This window comes from Rhea pennata, chromosome 10, assembly GCF_028389875.1.
Source record: "Rhea pennata isolate bPtePen1 chromosome 10, bPtePen1.pri, whole genome shotgun sequence".
Classification (NCBI taxonomy): Eukaryota; Metazoa; Chordata; class Aves; order Rheiformes; family Rheidae; genus Rhea; species Rhea pennata.
The window spans coordinates 14,950,588-14,966,964 of record NC_084672.1 but is presented as its reverse complement, the minus strand read 5'-3'; the positions used below and the strand labels follow the sequence as shown (position 1 = coordinate 14,966,964).

Here is a 16,377-nt window from a genome sequence, read left to right as displayed (position 1 = left end):
GCTTAAGTTTTTCAAACAGGTGTCTCTCTCTTCTCTGTAGCCTCCTATTTTCAACACACTGGATACATAGAAGATTATGTCAGGAGTCATGGCACTGCATTTAGACATATGTAAAAAAGGATCTGAAAGGTTTGTATAGTGCTTGAATGCAAGAGAATGGGGAGGGAGGGGTGAGGGGAAGGTTAGGAATAGAAGAACAAAGCAGCATTTTCTTTGCACCCCCCTGAACACTTGCTGATCAGGTTGTCTGGAAGACTGGGACACCCAACAGAAACAAGACACTGAGCAGTTTGTAGATGACCCCCTCAGAATAGTTCATTTTGATTGCAAGGGCTGATATTAAATCTCACATACAGATTTCATTTGAATACTGGCAAGTAACGCATAATCAGAGAACTCTTTTACAAATAAAATATGTAGAGAAATACATGTAGTTGTGTAATGACATGCTATTCAGGGTGTGCTGCAAAATTAGTGTGGAGTCAGTTCACAACAGATTAGATGGAAAAAAAACAAAGCCAAACCCAACAACCCTATAGCATTTAAGATGTTAGCTGTTAACTGAAGGAAAACAGCAAATTTCGTACGTTGCCTATAAGACAGGGACATATTTAACTGCCTTCAGTTACAATCTTCTCAGTAACAGTGTTAATCTCCCAATTAATGAGTGGAGTTATAAATCAACTAGTCATCCACATACTTTTTTCAATCACTACAGAAATGTACGTGACTCTAGATTTTCATTTTGCAACACTGAGTCAAAAGATAAAAGCAAGCTAAATTGGTTATCCAACTTCTCACACAGTTTTAAGGTTGAAAATGAAGGAAACTAGGTACAATCATATTTGTTGAAATGAAAAGCCAAATTCAAACATAAACTCATTTAAATTCCCACAATTTCTGCTTTATATTGACCCAAAATGATATGAAATTTTGATTAAAATAACAGTGTCAATTTCCCACAGTTCAGGAGAGTGGAAATTCTCATGCTTTAAAATTTATTTAGTGGCCCATCGACAACTAGGCTCTGTATTCTTACTAAATTTACCAAAAAAAAAAAAACACAAAAAACAAAAAAAAACTAGTTCCTCAACTGTAATGCCAAAACTGTGTATGAAATTTAACTCCTGAATATAAATGATCCCAATCTTCATGATGACTATGTTAATATAGGAAAAGAAATAATTCATTACATTTATATTATCTGAAAAAGCAACCATGCAGTAGAAAAAAAAAAAAAAAAAAAACCCACCATTTTGTGAGTGGTTTAGGTAGAGAGCGTTTCTCATTTGTTTTTCCTGAAAGCTAAATTAAGATTATGCATGTACATATAGCTACTTAATGACTTTAACATAACCTATTGTATAAGAAGGAATTTGGTTCAAAGATACTCTTTGGCACCTTGCTATTTGTGACCTGCTGCAGAACATACCAGCTACTCAGCCAAATACCTTACTTACAGAAATCACGCATTAAAATTTGGATCAGTTGAAACTTGTTGAAGTCTAAATTGTGGCAGCACATAGTGATACATGATAAGACCTTTGTCTCGTCTTAGTAATAGCTTTTTGGAAAAAAATACATCGAGTCTAGTTTTCCGCAGTATAAGAGCTCTGAAGGAACTGCTGTGCCACATCTGTTCATGAAGGAAAAATATAGACTACAAATTGTTTTTTAAAAAGGCAGTGTTATTAAGCAAACACTGGAAGCTGAACAACAGTAATACTGGGAATCTGTCTCACAAAAAGCATTAAAGCAGATAACAGCACAAGTATCAAAAAAGTGCACATATGCAACAAATAGTGGCATATGTTAAGGAAAAAGTGTTCCAGCCCTTCTCTTCCACCTAGGAGTCCCATCATCAGATCATCATCATTTTTTTCTGCACATCTCTCTTCTTGTGATGGGATAAATATCAGAAAAGCAGTAAGATTAAAAACTTTCATGTTGATCCAAAATTCAACAGAGTTTAATACATCGTAAGACACAGAGTATATATGACCACCAAAAGCATTTTGAATGCTATTTCCATCTTTAGCACATATATGGTTCATGGTACATCTGTCTCTAAGTCAAATTTTAAGAACCATGTTGCTGTGTAAACAGACCCCAAATTACGCTGAGCAGAAATTAAGTCTGCATCTATTGGCAAGTGTAGAGTTATCATACGTCTTGAGTATAGTTGGCAAAGATGGCACAATGTAGAAAAATTACACATTGTATCTTGTTACTGAACATTCAAAGTATATCTATTTTTCATGGATATAGAGATTATTCTGAAAATCTGTTCAGCATCATCAGAGCTGATTCCTTGTCTTTCAGTAGAGAGAAATCAGAATCTTCAGTTAAAATGGATAAGTCTGGACCTATAAAAATTTTGGTTTCCTCCCTTAGGCACGGTGCTCAGTCTGTGGGGGTTTGAGAGACAGACAGACAGACTTCTGTCTTTCAGAGCTAATACAGACACCCAGGAAGAATGATGTTCCCATGTAAATAACCTGCAATAGCAAAGAATTACCTCTTTTAAAATGATACCAGCCTTTTCCTATTGCTCCTTACTTGTACCTACATCATAATATAACATTATGCAAATTTTTCATATACATTTGGCTGTGAATCTGACATCCTCTAACCACTGAAGCATCCCATCCTCTGTTATACCACACACAGCTGAATACAGTACTCAGTACTCTGTCTGTACAAATGCAAGTGATCTGTAGATACTGTGAAATATATATCCTGTGTTTTTGTACATTGTTCAGTTCTTAGCTATGTGCTATTACTGGTGTAGAAGGGAATTCCTGTGCACCATGAATTCTGTCTCCCTTTCCCTTCTCTAGGCAACCGAAACCACCTAAGTGGGCCACACTAGAGAGCTATGATTTAACCAGATACATTAACAGGAAACTCTTATTTTTTATTATTTTAGAAAATCGGCACAGCAGTAATACCATAGTACTATACAATAAATAAAAGTGTTTCAGAAGTATGCTATTAGATAGTGAATTACTAAGTTTTGTGGGACTCAGCTTATCAAGAGCCCTGTGGGCTCTCAGTGCCTTTTAAACATTACATTAGCATTTGCACCTTTAGTGCCTTTTCATTACGCTCAGGAAAAAACAGTAAACCTGCTCCTTTCTTAACGTTCCATTTGTTCATGTCCAATTGCTACTTGCTACAGTCCAACAAATTCTCCCTAGCATAATATCTTTGGTTATTAGCCTTGAATAGAACCACAGAGAGAAAGATGTAAACCTACTATCACGGTTCTTACTTTCCAGAGACCTGAGGAACGAAGGCCATGTAATACATGACACAAAATATTCTTAGCTACATAGTACTGATGCTCAGGCAAAAGATTTGTATTTGCACATGCAAAATGTCACAACCATTTTGTATACATACATGCACATGGCCATAAATGTTATGTTCAATTTTCTGCAATTTCTTAGAATAATTATCTCAGCTGCACAAATATTTGCAAGATGTACAGTTGGGAATATATTTTCCCCCATATTTGTTCTTTGTTATGCTAGTCATTAGAGTTTTTGGTAAGATATAGATAACTGCCGTATAACCAAAACAGATTTGAAAGCAAGCAAGTACTTTGGGTTCATGTGTTGAACTTAAGATCTGAAGAGATACTTTGAATCAGCTATTTCTTTCTAAAGGTCAGTATACAGCAAAAGCAATATTTAGCTTTTGCTCATATTAAGTTATCATTTATGTTTTTTATTTTAGCCTCAGTGCAAGCTGCACAGTGCTTAATCATTACAAAAATCAAAACAATAATTCTGAGCTTACTTGTAGGTAGAAGAGTCTAACTTTAGAACACTGGCCATAATCTAGACACAATCCAGTTACTTCTGTCAATGTAGTTTCAAAAGGCACTTAAATACTAACAGTATACTTCACCAGGAGACTATATTCACCATTATTGTCACTTGGAAAGCTATCCTAACATTCTGCATTGGTAGGAAATTTTCCATAAGCCATTAGCGTAGACAGCTAGATGACGAAGTATGCGTTCAATCAGTGCTAGTTCTTGTAAGCAAGGCCAATCTTTGTCTGAGGCCAATCTTATCGCTGTCAAGGTCACTACACACTACCACTTAAATCTTTATTAAAAAAAAAAAAAAGTGTACCAGATACATTGCATTCCCAATTGAGTTTAATTTCTGAGATTAATAACATTTTTCATTCAAGTTTTGTATGAATAGTTATTAGATTATAAAATGCAACTTAAGAATGTTTGCTATAATACCACAAATCAAGCAAATGCTTATTTTGGTTTTAGAAATGAGCTGCTGCCAATGATGGGCAAACTCATCCAGGATAGTACAACTTATACAGTATCATTCATTTATATTTTCTTTTTCAAGTTAAGACATAAATTATACTGCATTAGAAAAGAGTACAAAAACATCCTTGAATAATTCAGATTTTTTTTTTTAAATCGAGGATGTTGTATCTTGGAAAGAGTATTTCAAGAGTCTTATAGAATGACTTGCAGCTACATATACCTATGTACACCCTAAGGAAGTACACCCTAAGGAAGTACACCCTAAATTCCAGATGTCAACCTGTGAGAAAATCAGAAAATATTCTATATTATCTAAAAAGCCATTTTGTATCCATATATATTTTCAGTCAAGTTTATATAAACCAAGTGACAGAGAAGAATACAGAGGCACATATGAGTCAGCCCATGAAAATTTTAACTGATATTAGATAGGTTTATCTGGACATAAAAAGCCTTTCTAAAGATAGGAGCATTACTATAGGCATTCTGAATCTAGATCAAGATCCATAGATGCTTTCCTCATTTCTGATAAACCTGCACAAGTTAATGGAAGTTTGAAACATTACAAGATGTGTATCTTCATTTTGGATTTCTGTGTATTTTCTTCCAAGAAGAAAAGCTGGCACCATGTATTCCTACACAGATTTTCCCATTTTGGACTTTCTGAAAGAAAATGGCTGCATAATATAAGTTTTTCTAATAAAGTCCACTCTTGGTTTGTGAAATTGTTTCTTACAACACTGCGTCATCCTTGAAATAAAACTGCCATTTATACAGTGTGCATATTTGTTCAGCTGAGATTATGGCAAAAATACTAGACCTTTTTCATAACTGATTCTAGGTAACAGGGGTCTCTGGTAGAGCAAACCTAGTATCTTTTTTGTGCTGCTATTGCTATGAAACATTCCTCGTAGAGCAGTATATTTATTAAGCAATTTCTAAATCCATTGAGTTTTATTACAGGGACTTCTACAGTTCCCCTTAGTATGAATGGTACATTACTCCATGCTACTTTATCATGAACCGATGACAAAAGTACGGATAAGACTGTCAACTAAAATACCTTGCTTATGAACAAATGCCTACACAAATTTGTAAGTCAATGTACATTCTACAAGTTTTGGCCACGTGGAATGTCTAAATCTATATTCAGAAACCAAACTACATTGCCCAATTTTAAGAAATACTAAGCATGTCATTCCAGCATGTCTAACGAATGCTGTGTTCTGGCTGTCATTAATCAGCCACAAGGGTATCATGCCAGACTGCAGACCATCTTAATGGTTCATTTCAGGACAACATCTACCAGGTAGCATCCCTCACTAAACTACTTTCATGGCCAGCCCTAGATCAAATTCAAGCCAAAATAGAAATGAAACAAATTTTGGCTAACTGGTTAAAAATGTGTAAACTATTATATGTTAAGGATGCTACAATCATGTGTTCTGAAGTAAGGTTTTCTCATAGCCTTACTCTACATTTTGATGGCTAGAGATCTAAAGCTTTGGCTGAAAAAGATTTCTGAATGTTTTAGGATCCCTACAGAAATATTTTCAAAAACTGACAAAATCATTCAATCTATGAAATGCACTACTATGACAGACTCTTAGAGCCCTTTAGATCATCCTCTCAATTTAAAATGATTAATTTGTTCACCATTGTTTGTAAGGCTGGCATACATTCCAAGCTATACGGAGGATTAAAACGTATGTATTTTGTCTTTTGCACTCTAACATACTGAAGATGAAATGAAGTATGACTGATTGACTGATGATGAGTTAAATATTTCTGTTGGTTTAACTTTTGACAAATTGGTATTAATTCATGACATAAGGTGACGGCATCTAAATGGAACAGGATTCTGTTAATGTAGGACATTTGTTGAAATGACACAAAATCACACAGTGCTCTTTCTGCTTTTCTGCTTTTTGTTCTCTTTTCCTCAGCTAACAAGCTGATTAAGCATGAAATAGGGTAAACATTGTAAGGGAGAAAAGTCTCTACTTCTGTAGTTCCACTCAGGAGCTAAATCTTTATTTATTATCTTCTCTTGCACTTTCAAGAACTTGGTGAAAATTCTTTTAATTAGCTTGAACTCTGGACTCCTATCTATGCTAGTTAATATCTGGGAAACACACTACTTCTATGTCACGTATCTTGCAAGATGCTGAACAGGTACATAAGATATCAGTAAACTTATATTAACTTACAGTTTGAATAAAAGGAAATATAACAGCTTCATAAAACATAGACCTGAAACATCTGAAAACCATAAAATGTGTAGGCTCTGCTATGAACTGTTAAAAACGACAAAATGAAGACACTAAATCTTTATTTCACCAGTTGTATGTCTCATTTATAAGTAAATGAAGGTTTAACATTGAAATGCTGTTAATTCGGTTAATTTAGAAACACAAAGATTTTTAAGATGTTAAAAATAAAAAAGATTCGCCAAAGGCAATTTTTCACTTACTTTAAAAGAAATTTCTTCTGTTCTCCAAGATCTCCAAAACAGTTTAGCAATATAATCTCTTAACACAACTTACTATCTGATCATACATTAACTAGAAAGTTATGTACAGTACAGATCTTATTTTAACTAAATGCTTTCATATTTTTAAACTTCATAAACAATTGATTAGAAATGATATATACTATATGATGCAGTTTCCACAAATGGATGAGATGTCCCAACAAACTACAGACCTGCAAGTATTAATGAAAATCATGTCTCCTCCTGCGGAGATATTCAAAGCCCGCCTGGATGCAACCCTCTCCAACATGCTCTAGGTGACCCTGCTTGAGCAGGGGGCTTGGACTAAATGATCTCCAGAGGTCCCTTCCAACCTTACTGATTCTATGATTCTATGTTTTTCTTTTTTGCAGTAGATAGCTCATACACTTGTTTCCATACCTTCGTAGGTTCATTACTGATACACTATGTAGTGGAAAGGGCTTCTGGACAGCAGTATATATTGCAATAATAATAATAAAAAAAAAGGTCTGGACTGTTCAGGGAATTGGTAATAGGATACAAAGTATTTCACTTTCAGGTAAATCATTGAAAGCTGTTAAAATGAGCTAAATCTTGTTTAGTGACCTTTAAGAAAGACATTGCCAGCCTAAATTCATCTCTAAGACAGTGAACAAAACCCACAGTCACAACTGGCTTTAGCTGACATAGCCTTTGGCATATAAACTGGCCTAGAGTTTCTACAGTTTCTAAGAGCCAGATACTGAACAGGTTGTGCAGACCAAATTACAGTTTTGTAACGGGTAGCCAACCAGATACCTGCATAGCTGTGCTGCTGTTTGGATTTGCATGACTTGCAAATATTCTGTGGAGAATATGGCATCCTTTGAATAGACTGATGTAATTCAAACTAAAATATGCAGCTTTGCAGCATTTCCCTTCCAAAGAAGGTGGCAGAATCCTGGGACTGGCAGATGCTCCTCTGCCCCAGGAAGCCAAGGTGCTGTGTGTCAGTGACTGCTACAGAGACACTATGGAGGGAGCCGATAGCATGGAGACATTCAAGTGTCTTCATAGAAAGTAAGGAAAAAAAACCCAGAACAGGTCTGTAATTAACAGATTTGGGACTAAGGAAAACACTGACTTTAACACCTTGCTGCAACAGTACAGACCAGCAGCGCCTGCTGTGACTCTGGCTATGGCTTGCAAGGGTAAGTGGATTTGCAACACGTGACTCAAGTTACATATAAGAAAAGTGAGTTTTCTATTAAAAGAATGTGTTTTTCTGAGCAAACCCAGCAACAGCACCACGGACTTAAACCCTCTGCTACTGAAGTGAACAGAAAGACTCTAAATCTGATGCACCGGATCAGGCCACAAGGAAAAAAAAAAAAAAAAGCAATCTCAGAAAGATAATTTGAAACTGATTTAGCATGAAGCATTATACTCTGCAAGACTTCTCATCCCAGTGACACAATTAATTGATAATTAAGTATAATTTAAAATCATTTTGATAATACGAAGCCCTTTCTGAAAGGGCTCTTTGTGTTAAGATTAATATAATAAACTGAAAACTAAAACTATTTCTTCTGTCATTACTTCCATCCACTACAACTGACCAAAAAAACCTCTCCCAATTCTTTCAGAAATATACTCTTTCACAGGATATTTCTACATACTCATTATTTCCTCTGCATTTTCTTGGAAATTTTCACCAAATTTCTTTGAACACTTCGCAAACTTGATGGATTATGCCTTGAACACTTCTACAAGCTAATTAAACTGTGCTATTCACATTTACAAATGAGGAACAGAGGTACAGGGAGACCAAGTGAATTTACTAAGGGAGTGTAGATAAATTGTGATAGGCAGCATAGATCTTCCTCACGGATTTCTTAAGCATACAATCTCACTTCCTTACTAACCAGAACCTGAGAAGGAAAGCACACTGTCTCATTCTGAATTGTGCCAGAAAAATAAATGGATTTACAGCTCTTTTTTTGTCTCCTTGCCTGCATCTGAAGGTGGCTGATCAATCCCTGACTTACTGCAATGCACTTTAAAAAATGATGTGACATCACACTTTATTTTCAAGGAGCAGCTCTCAAAGTGATAGTCCATTTGCTCAGAGAGCACTGCTTTGCTTCACATTTCACAGCGGGAAGAACAAGTGAGCTCAAGGCTACCTGGTTAGCACTGGAAAAAGCAAAGCTGTGCATATCTTCCTGGCAGGGGTGAACACCTTACACGAAGTTCAAGAACATAAAATACTTAGATACACAGCATCTAAGAGATGTAACCTACAACATCACGAAGGGTGTGTTAATCTGCCACAAACAATGGTATTTTCTACTACAAAATACTGTACTTACTATATTTTCCCCACTGTGTTGTACTGATGCCCTAAACATTGCTTCTTCACATTCAAGTGGTAAAGCCATGTGTTTGTTGATACACTCTATTACTTTCAGTAACATCTGGCATCACCAATACCCCCACAATCAGAAATAAAGAAGCTTTAACTTGTTAAGATTACTACAGGCTTCTAATACAGTGTAAGCACTCAATAGTACTTGTTGTAATTATGGTTCAGCATGCGAAAGCAAAGAAAATGGTTTAGAGGATGATTAAATGATACAGTGAGCATGTCCCCCAGTGCAAAGCAATGCAGTACTAGAAACCCCTTAAGTAGGGCCAAGTAAGCTGATATATTAATACAGCACAACACTGCCATGGAGAGACACGAACTCAGGTTCTCAATAGTTCTGTCCACTTCATTTTAGTGTGACTTCAAGAAAACAGTGCTATTTTGCTATGGCTACACTGCTTCTTGCCAAGCTTGAGGATCTCTGTGTTACATGCACTCAACTAGATTCTCATGCTCGCAAAACTCAGCTCTGCAGAACTTACAAAATATAGTTGCTATTGCTATCACCATTGCCTGTTACGTTGACCAAATCACATTCCTAGCTCCCTCCTTCTTCCAATCACCTCGCATTCAATTTTATGAGTTATCTGCCAAAGAAGAGAGTTATTTTTCCCAATTCTAATCTGTTTGCCTCTGCTCTTACTCTCTGGAGCCCCTGTAAAAGCAAAATTTGACCATTCATCAGGATCATGATGATGGAACATACTTGCTTGAATATCTTCATTCATTAAAATCGAAAAGTTTCAGTTTGATACTGATGAAACCCTGAATTCTAGTGGATGTTGCCTTGCTTTCCCTCCCATACAAGTCTTGTACAAATCTCTATAGTTTTCCTCTAAGACAAGGCTATATTCTTTCTTATGGACAAATTTGTCAATTGTTAACTGGAGTGAAAACAAGCTTGAAACGAAATAACCTTTTTCTGTGCAGCATTAGCCTTTGTGCTTTTTTCTACGCTGTCTTTGTGCTAGGAATCAATCAACTCCTGGATCTGCCTCTTCTCTTTCAAATCAATTTACCAATTTCTGTCATGAAAGAGGAATCCATCAGAGAAAAAGGCTGATATTTGCCTACGCATTGAAAATAAAAGGAAACTAAAAAAGCAAACCTATGTTAAGTGCACAAAATGGTGTGAAGATTTTATTTTTCTTCTCCTATTTTTGTAAGGCCTGGCACTTCAGAATCCTTTCACTGCAGGAGAGAGACTATCTACTGCCATACTGCAACAGCTACTTGGTTTCTGGCCTGATCCTGATCTTGACTTCTGGCCACAATCAATAGAGGTATTAGAGTAATATAATAATAGTAATTTGAAAGTTCTCTTTCTAACTGACTGGATAGCTTTGGACATTTGATCTTTGGACATTGACCTATTCAAAAGTTAGAGATACAAAAGGTGGGAAGAGGATACAAAGGAAAAAAGATGTTTTTTAAATTGTGTGGCTAATGTCAGCTCATTACTCTCTCACTATCTTTTAACCATCATATCTTTGTGCACTGAATAAAACAAATTTGTTACCATATGAGGTCAGAAACAAATCAGTGGCATTATTGGTGAAATGCTAGTGCCATTCTCATTGACTCATACCACAGATAGAGAGCACTTTGAGGAGCAGACAGTGTAAAAGCAATGTCAACATCTTATAAGCTCAAATATGCTTATGTCAAGCAACAATCTATATTCAACTCTACAAATCATTGTTGCTTCATGAATAACCTGCAGAGGGGGGGAAAAAAACAGCCAAATCCAATGAAGTCAAGTGCTTAGAGAGAAAAACATGACACTGTCCGCATGAAAAAAATCTACACATGAAAATAATTCCAAGCTCCTCAGACCAGAAAGAGAATTTGAACTGGTGTGGAATAAATTTGTCAAAGTTATCGTAAAAATTTAAATCCCCTTCAAAGGCTAAACATTGTTATTAACTTAAAAGGGAGGAAAATCTAGAATGAAGCAATGAATTAAATACTAGGTTGTACAGGAGCTTTGTTTGCAAAGCATATCAATCTGACTCAATCTCCCGATCTCAGCAGCTGCGGAGACTGGATCTGTGCTTTGGGATGCCCCTTACTCCCTCACCCATAAAGCAAGCTAGCTGCCCCAGCAGCGGCCATCTAACCTGTCACACGCAAGGACTCTTCTTTGCTATATACAGACACATGCAGGCACTATATTTCTCTGCTCTAGCAAAAGACCACTGCTACAGAGACCACTCTTCCCACTCCCTTCATCTCAGCAGCAGCCTCTGATCTCACCCTCCTCAATCTGTCAAACGAGAACTAGACTATTTCTATTCCATAGCATGAAGAGGGGGAAGAGCAGCAGAGGGGTGAAATGCCTGCTGCCGCCTCATTCCCAAAGCCTACTGTTCCTATTGCAAGGGGGCAGATAGCACTGCTGAGAAGCAGCTCTCCTCTCCCCAGCAGCAGCTGCTGCTCCAGGCAGCCCCTGAGCTGATGCAAGAGGATTTAGCTGTTCAGAGACCCGACCAGAACAGCCATTCTCACTGCCGTCAGGGAAAAAGAGGGAAAGTGGAGCACGAACTAGGTGTTCTTGTATTGGGCTTCTCTTAGCAAATGGAATTAGGACATACTCACTCCCTGAATTTATGTTGATGGGAGTAGTTGCTTGATACATTTGGGAACGCAAAGAAGAAAGAGCCAGAAGTAAGATCTAGGTCAAGCTAATTTCACTCTTTATCATGTCAATGATCCTTTTGCAAATGATGTGGGACTACTTCATCTCTTGATCAGAGAAAAAAGAATCAAATTCATAACACAAAAGGTAACACAATGCGTTTCTTGAGGAGATTAATATTAAATTGGATCAGGCAAAGGTTGCAATAACAGCCCTGGACTCTACATAGGAACAGATGGTACCCTATGTTAATAACCTGGAAGGCAAGGTTGGCATAGCAGAATGCAATGCATTTTAATGATGAACTCCATTAAAAATGGGACGATTGAGTGTGATGCTATTTAAGGTCTTGCTCCTAATCCCACTGAATTCAAAGGGAAAACCTTTATTTGTCATTAATGACTGCATCATCAAACTTATAGTCATTGTAAGATACCCAGAGAAAGAATCTGCTGATTTAACGGACAGTAAAGGTGGAGAGAGAAACAGTATGTTGCTCTGTACTTTCTTACTAGATTTATTGGGTTTGCCTGTTAAGGAATGAACAGGCTGAAACCATAGAATAATAATTTATGTATAGTTATCAGATTTTACAATTAAATTTTGACTTTATTTATTTTTTTATACATAGGAACTGATTCACTACTAATTCCTGGAGCAACCTGGGGTTTTTAGGACAAAAAATTGACATTTGCACTCCTTGGAAAGACAGCATCCACAGCAACACAGAGATGAAAACAACATGCCTAGGGACTGGTTTAGAGTTGACTTAGAAAATCCAGTGCCTCTTATCAATCCTCTGTAACTTTTCCCACAGCATCAGGGTACTTCACTAATGTTTGTTTTCAAATCCTGATCCAGCCAAACATTCTACACTTCATAAAAGGTGTAACCAACTCTTTCTGAAGAGCTTCCTGTTCTGTTCTTTTCAATCAGGATAAAAAACACTGCTTGATTTGAAGCCTTTTGAATGACCAACAAGTTCTACTTTCACACAGGGCAGTCTATGGCAAATTATCTAGTTGCAATATACAGCATTTACAGGTAAATAACTTAAATGCTGTAATGTATTAGGATGCTGATGGCTGCCTGTGTACAGACAAATGTACTATAGCTTCAAAGTTATAAAAGTATGATAATATAATGCTATTGGAAATGCATATTAATCTGTGTGCTAGTTATCCGTAAGAGCAATCACAATATTTAGTTGCTGAACCCCTTTCTTCTGATATCTGTTCTTGTTTTAAAGCATTTCCAGACACAAGACTCTTCTCACTGATATTTCTAGAAACACTTTCTAAACAAAAATCGCGGCTTTCACTTTCTCTTCATGTTTCTCAGCTCTTTGCAGCTTTTAACTTTACTGATCTCTCTCGAAGGATGATCTTATCACTGGCTTTCCTGAACCTGTCCTTCTGATTTTTTGGGACTAGGCTAAACAATCGTACCACACCTTAGGTCAAGTTTCTTATATCTGCTTCTTTCTTCATTCTACATATCATAGTTGCTGCTCTTGCAATTCTTTCCTCCCTTCCTTCCTATCGTTGAATTCTTTTGCTGTCTGGTATGTGCAAGTTCCACTTTCAAATAATATATCTAATAAAATAAAATAGTACAACAGCAAAGGAACAAAATAATTCTTCCATTAACAACCGTTCTAGTTACTTGCCTTTTCTCTCTTTTTTATCATCATAAAAATCTATGATTATATTATCAAAATATCACCATACTGCAATTATCATATTAAACTTTCTGGACCAAATAATACAGAAATTAATCTCCAAATACTGTTCTTATCATTTATGTCTGTTGAGTTGCATTGTTGTCTAAAACCAACCTCATACTTATTTTTACCACTAGCAGACATACTCTGAAGTTAGTGGCAGGCTTGGTTGAAGACAAATTTGGCTTGTTCCGATTAGTTTTTTCTGCTTGTGTGAGTAAAAAATTTTGGAGGGCACTATAAACCCTTTTTCTGTTCTTAATTTTTAAACAAAAGATGAGAGAAATTGTATGTTCTTTGGTGATAACACTACTCTACATTATAATCCCTCTCATATCACCCTGAGGTTGGCCCTGAGTTTTCCAATATAAACTGGACCGATTCCTTAACAACTCTTTCCTGAGATACTATCATTTTCCTTCCTTTCCTTCCCCCCTGCCCCTTTTTTGGAGAAAAATGTCTCTAAGGATTGCATATGTACAGAACCAACATAATACATTTCACCACATACCTTAAAATGCAAAAAAAGAACTTTCCAAAGCAATTTTGGTCCCTGTGGCTTCCTTTCTTTTAAGCTACATTCTTGGGGTCAGAGGGAAACTAAAATACTCCTTCATTTCTCTGACATTGTTTAATAGATACATAAAATTAGTGAAGTTCAATGAATGTCATAAAAACTTTTTGCTCGGCATTCATCATTTATCAGAATTTTTTCTTTGATTTCCTTCCTTCATTTTTTTTTTTAAGTTGCTAGCAGGTATATTTACTTGGCTTTCTGCAACAACCTTTTTAACGAGTGGAGTTAAAAGCATTAGTTGGAGACCACCTGCTGTAAAGGGAAAAAAAAAAAGCATTTCTTTTTTCCCCTGTGGTTAAACACAGTACTATCCTAAATAATAAAGGGAGAACTACAGTTGAGTATGTTGGAGTTCATATGAATACAATCTGTCTTTAAAGCACAAAAGAAGATTTAATTATCTATTTATGAGTTTTCTTCATTCTGAAAATGCTTCTTATGGGCACATTTACAACTTCCAGTCAGTGAAACCTGGGATACCTATAATGCTAACAAGGTTATTTGTGTTTCTTTTGATATTAATGATTTTTAGGTAAAAAGCAGTAGCATTTGCAGTTACACTACACTTCCTTCACACAACCCTTAAAAAAAAAAAGGAAAAAAAACTAAACCAAGAAACACCTAAATAAGTATATCAGAAAACTTTTACCACATGCATAAATCTGATGCCAGTTGTGATATGCACTGAAAATCAGTCTTGATGAGCTCTCTAATATAATTCATAGTTAGTATTAATTACCTTCCAGAGCATACTTCATATCCTGGGCAAACAGAGTCCACATGATTTCAGCACTGATTTTTCCCATGTTCAGCTCTTGAGGGAACCTGCAATCAATCAAATCACATCAGTGCACCTGCTGCTATAAATTACGTTTACAGTTGTACATTAGAAAGGCAAGTATTTCCACAAAATAGTTATTTCCACAGAGTAATACCTTTAGTATGCACAGCACTGTATTTTGTTTTGTAAAATTATGTGAACTGACCAACTGTCAAAAAAACCTTCCTTTAGCCTAATGTTAGGGACCTGGCTAAGTAATAAGACATGTATTGCATCATTTCCAGCACCTAACATGTTTAAAAACTAGAATCAGATCTATCTTGCAGAGAGCTCCACAGATAAATTATATGACTTGTGAAAAAGCTCAGATTGGCTCAGATCTTTAACTGCTGCAGGATTGCCTTAACTTCCTTGATTTTACACTGGAAAACAGTAATGTTGTCTGTCCAGCTGTATTAGTTTATACTAGCTGAAAATCTATTTCACTGTCTCAAGGTTTTCACTGCTCAACAGAGCACTTTGAAGCAAGGGATGAATCAGTAAACAATAGACAACGTATGAAGAATGCATACTCTTAATTACAACTTCTAGTTGTGGTTTTACATCATCTCTGAAAAACGGTCTTTCTAAATATTGCTGCTGTTTGCAAGTGATTTTTTTTCACATCTGTTTCATAGATGCACAGTTGCTTCTCACTCTACACAAAAGCTTTGATCTCCAGCTACCATCTTCATTGTTAGCCACTGGCAAAAGCTGACACTGCACTGATAGATACCATATGTTTCACATCAGATTTAAAAGAAGAGCTATTTGTTTATCCTTTTTTTAAAAAAGTCTATCCTTATTCCATGTGTGGGACTGACACTAATATGAGTAGTTTCTCATATTATATATGAGAATATATATATAGTATATGAGTATATATATATATATATATATATAGTATATATATAGTATATGAGTATATATATATATAGTACCATTTCTGTTCTCCACAAAGTAACACTGTAGCTCTTTCACTTCTTGTGGTTATAAACAATACTTGTATCAAAGCTGGCAGTAGATGGAATCTCCTAAGCAAACTGAACTTCTGGCTTTCAATGCTACTTTCACGAACTTGACAATTTATTACTGCAGCTCTGCCCAGCTTAGACAGACACACTCAATACAAATGGTGACAAATATTGTTTTGACACATTAGCAATAACAAATTCATACGTGACTCATGGCTTTCTTTTATCCTGTCATTCATATCAATTGTGTTGCCACAAGAAAATAGATGTGTTTATTCCATTACTTTGCTTTGCACTCTTTATCCTGTTCATTGATGTACAACAATTTCAAACAGTACAAATATCTTGTACTGCAAAATCCATTAGATACAAGCTACTTATTAACAAATTTTACTGATTATAAGAATAATTTACAAATAAATAGAATTTATCTAGTAGGAT

The 16,377-nt window shown here is 35.9% G+C and overlaps 1 protein-coding gene across 5 annotated transcripts in view; it reads right to left on the bottom strand.

Annotated features, from left to right (window-relative positions):
* Nucleotides 1–16,377, bottom strand: part of UNC13C (unc-13 homolog C) — a 246,277-nt gene that overhangs the window by 52,200 nt on the left and 177,700 nt on the right. For all 5 annotated transcript variants that reach the window (XM_062583737.1, XM_062583736.1, XM_062583738.1 and 2 more), the window contains one exon: nt 14,882–14,967. In XM_062583737.1, coding sequence (XP_062439721.1) covers nt 14,882–14,967 — 86 coding nt within the window. The remainder of the gene's footprint in view (nt 1–14,881; nt 14,968–16,377) is intronic.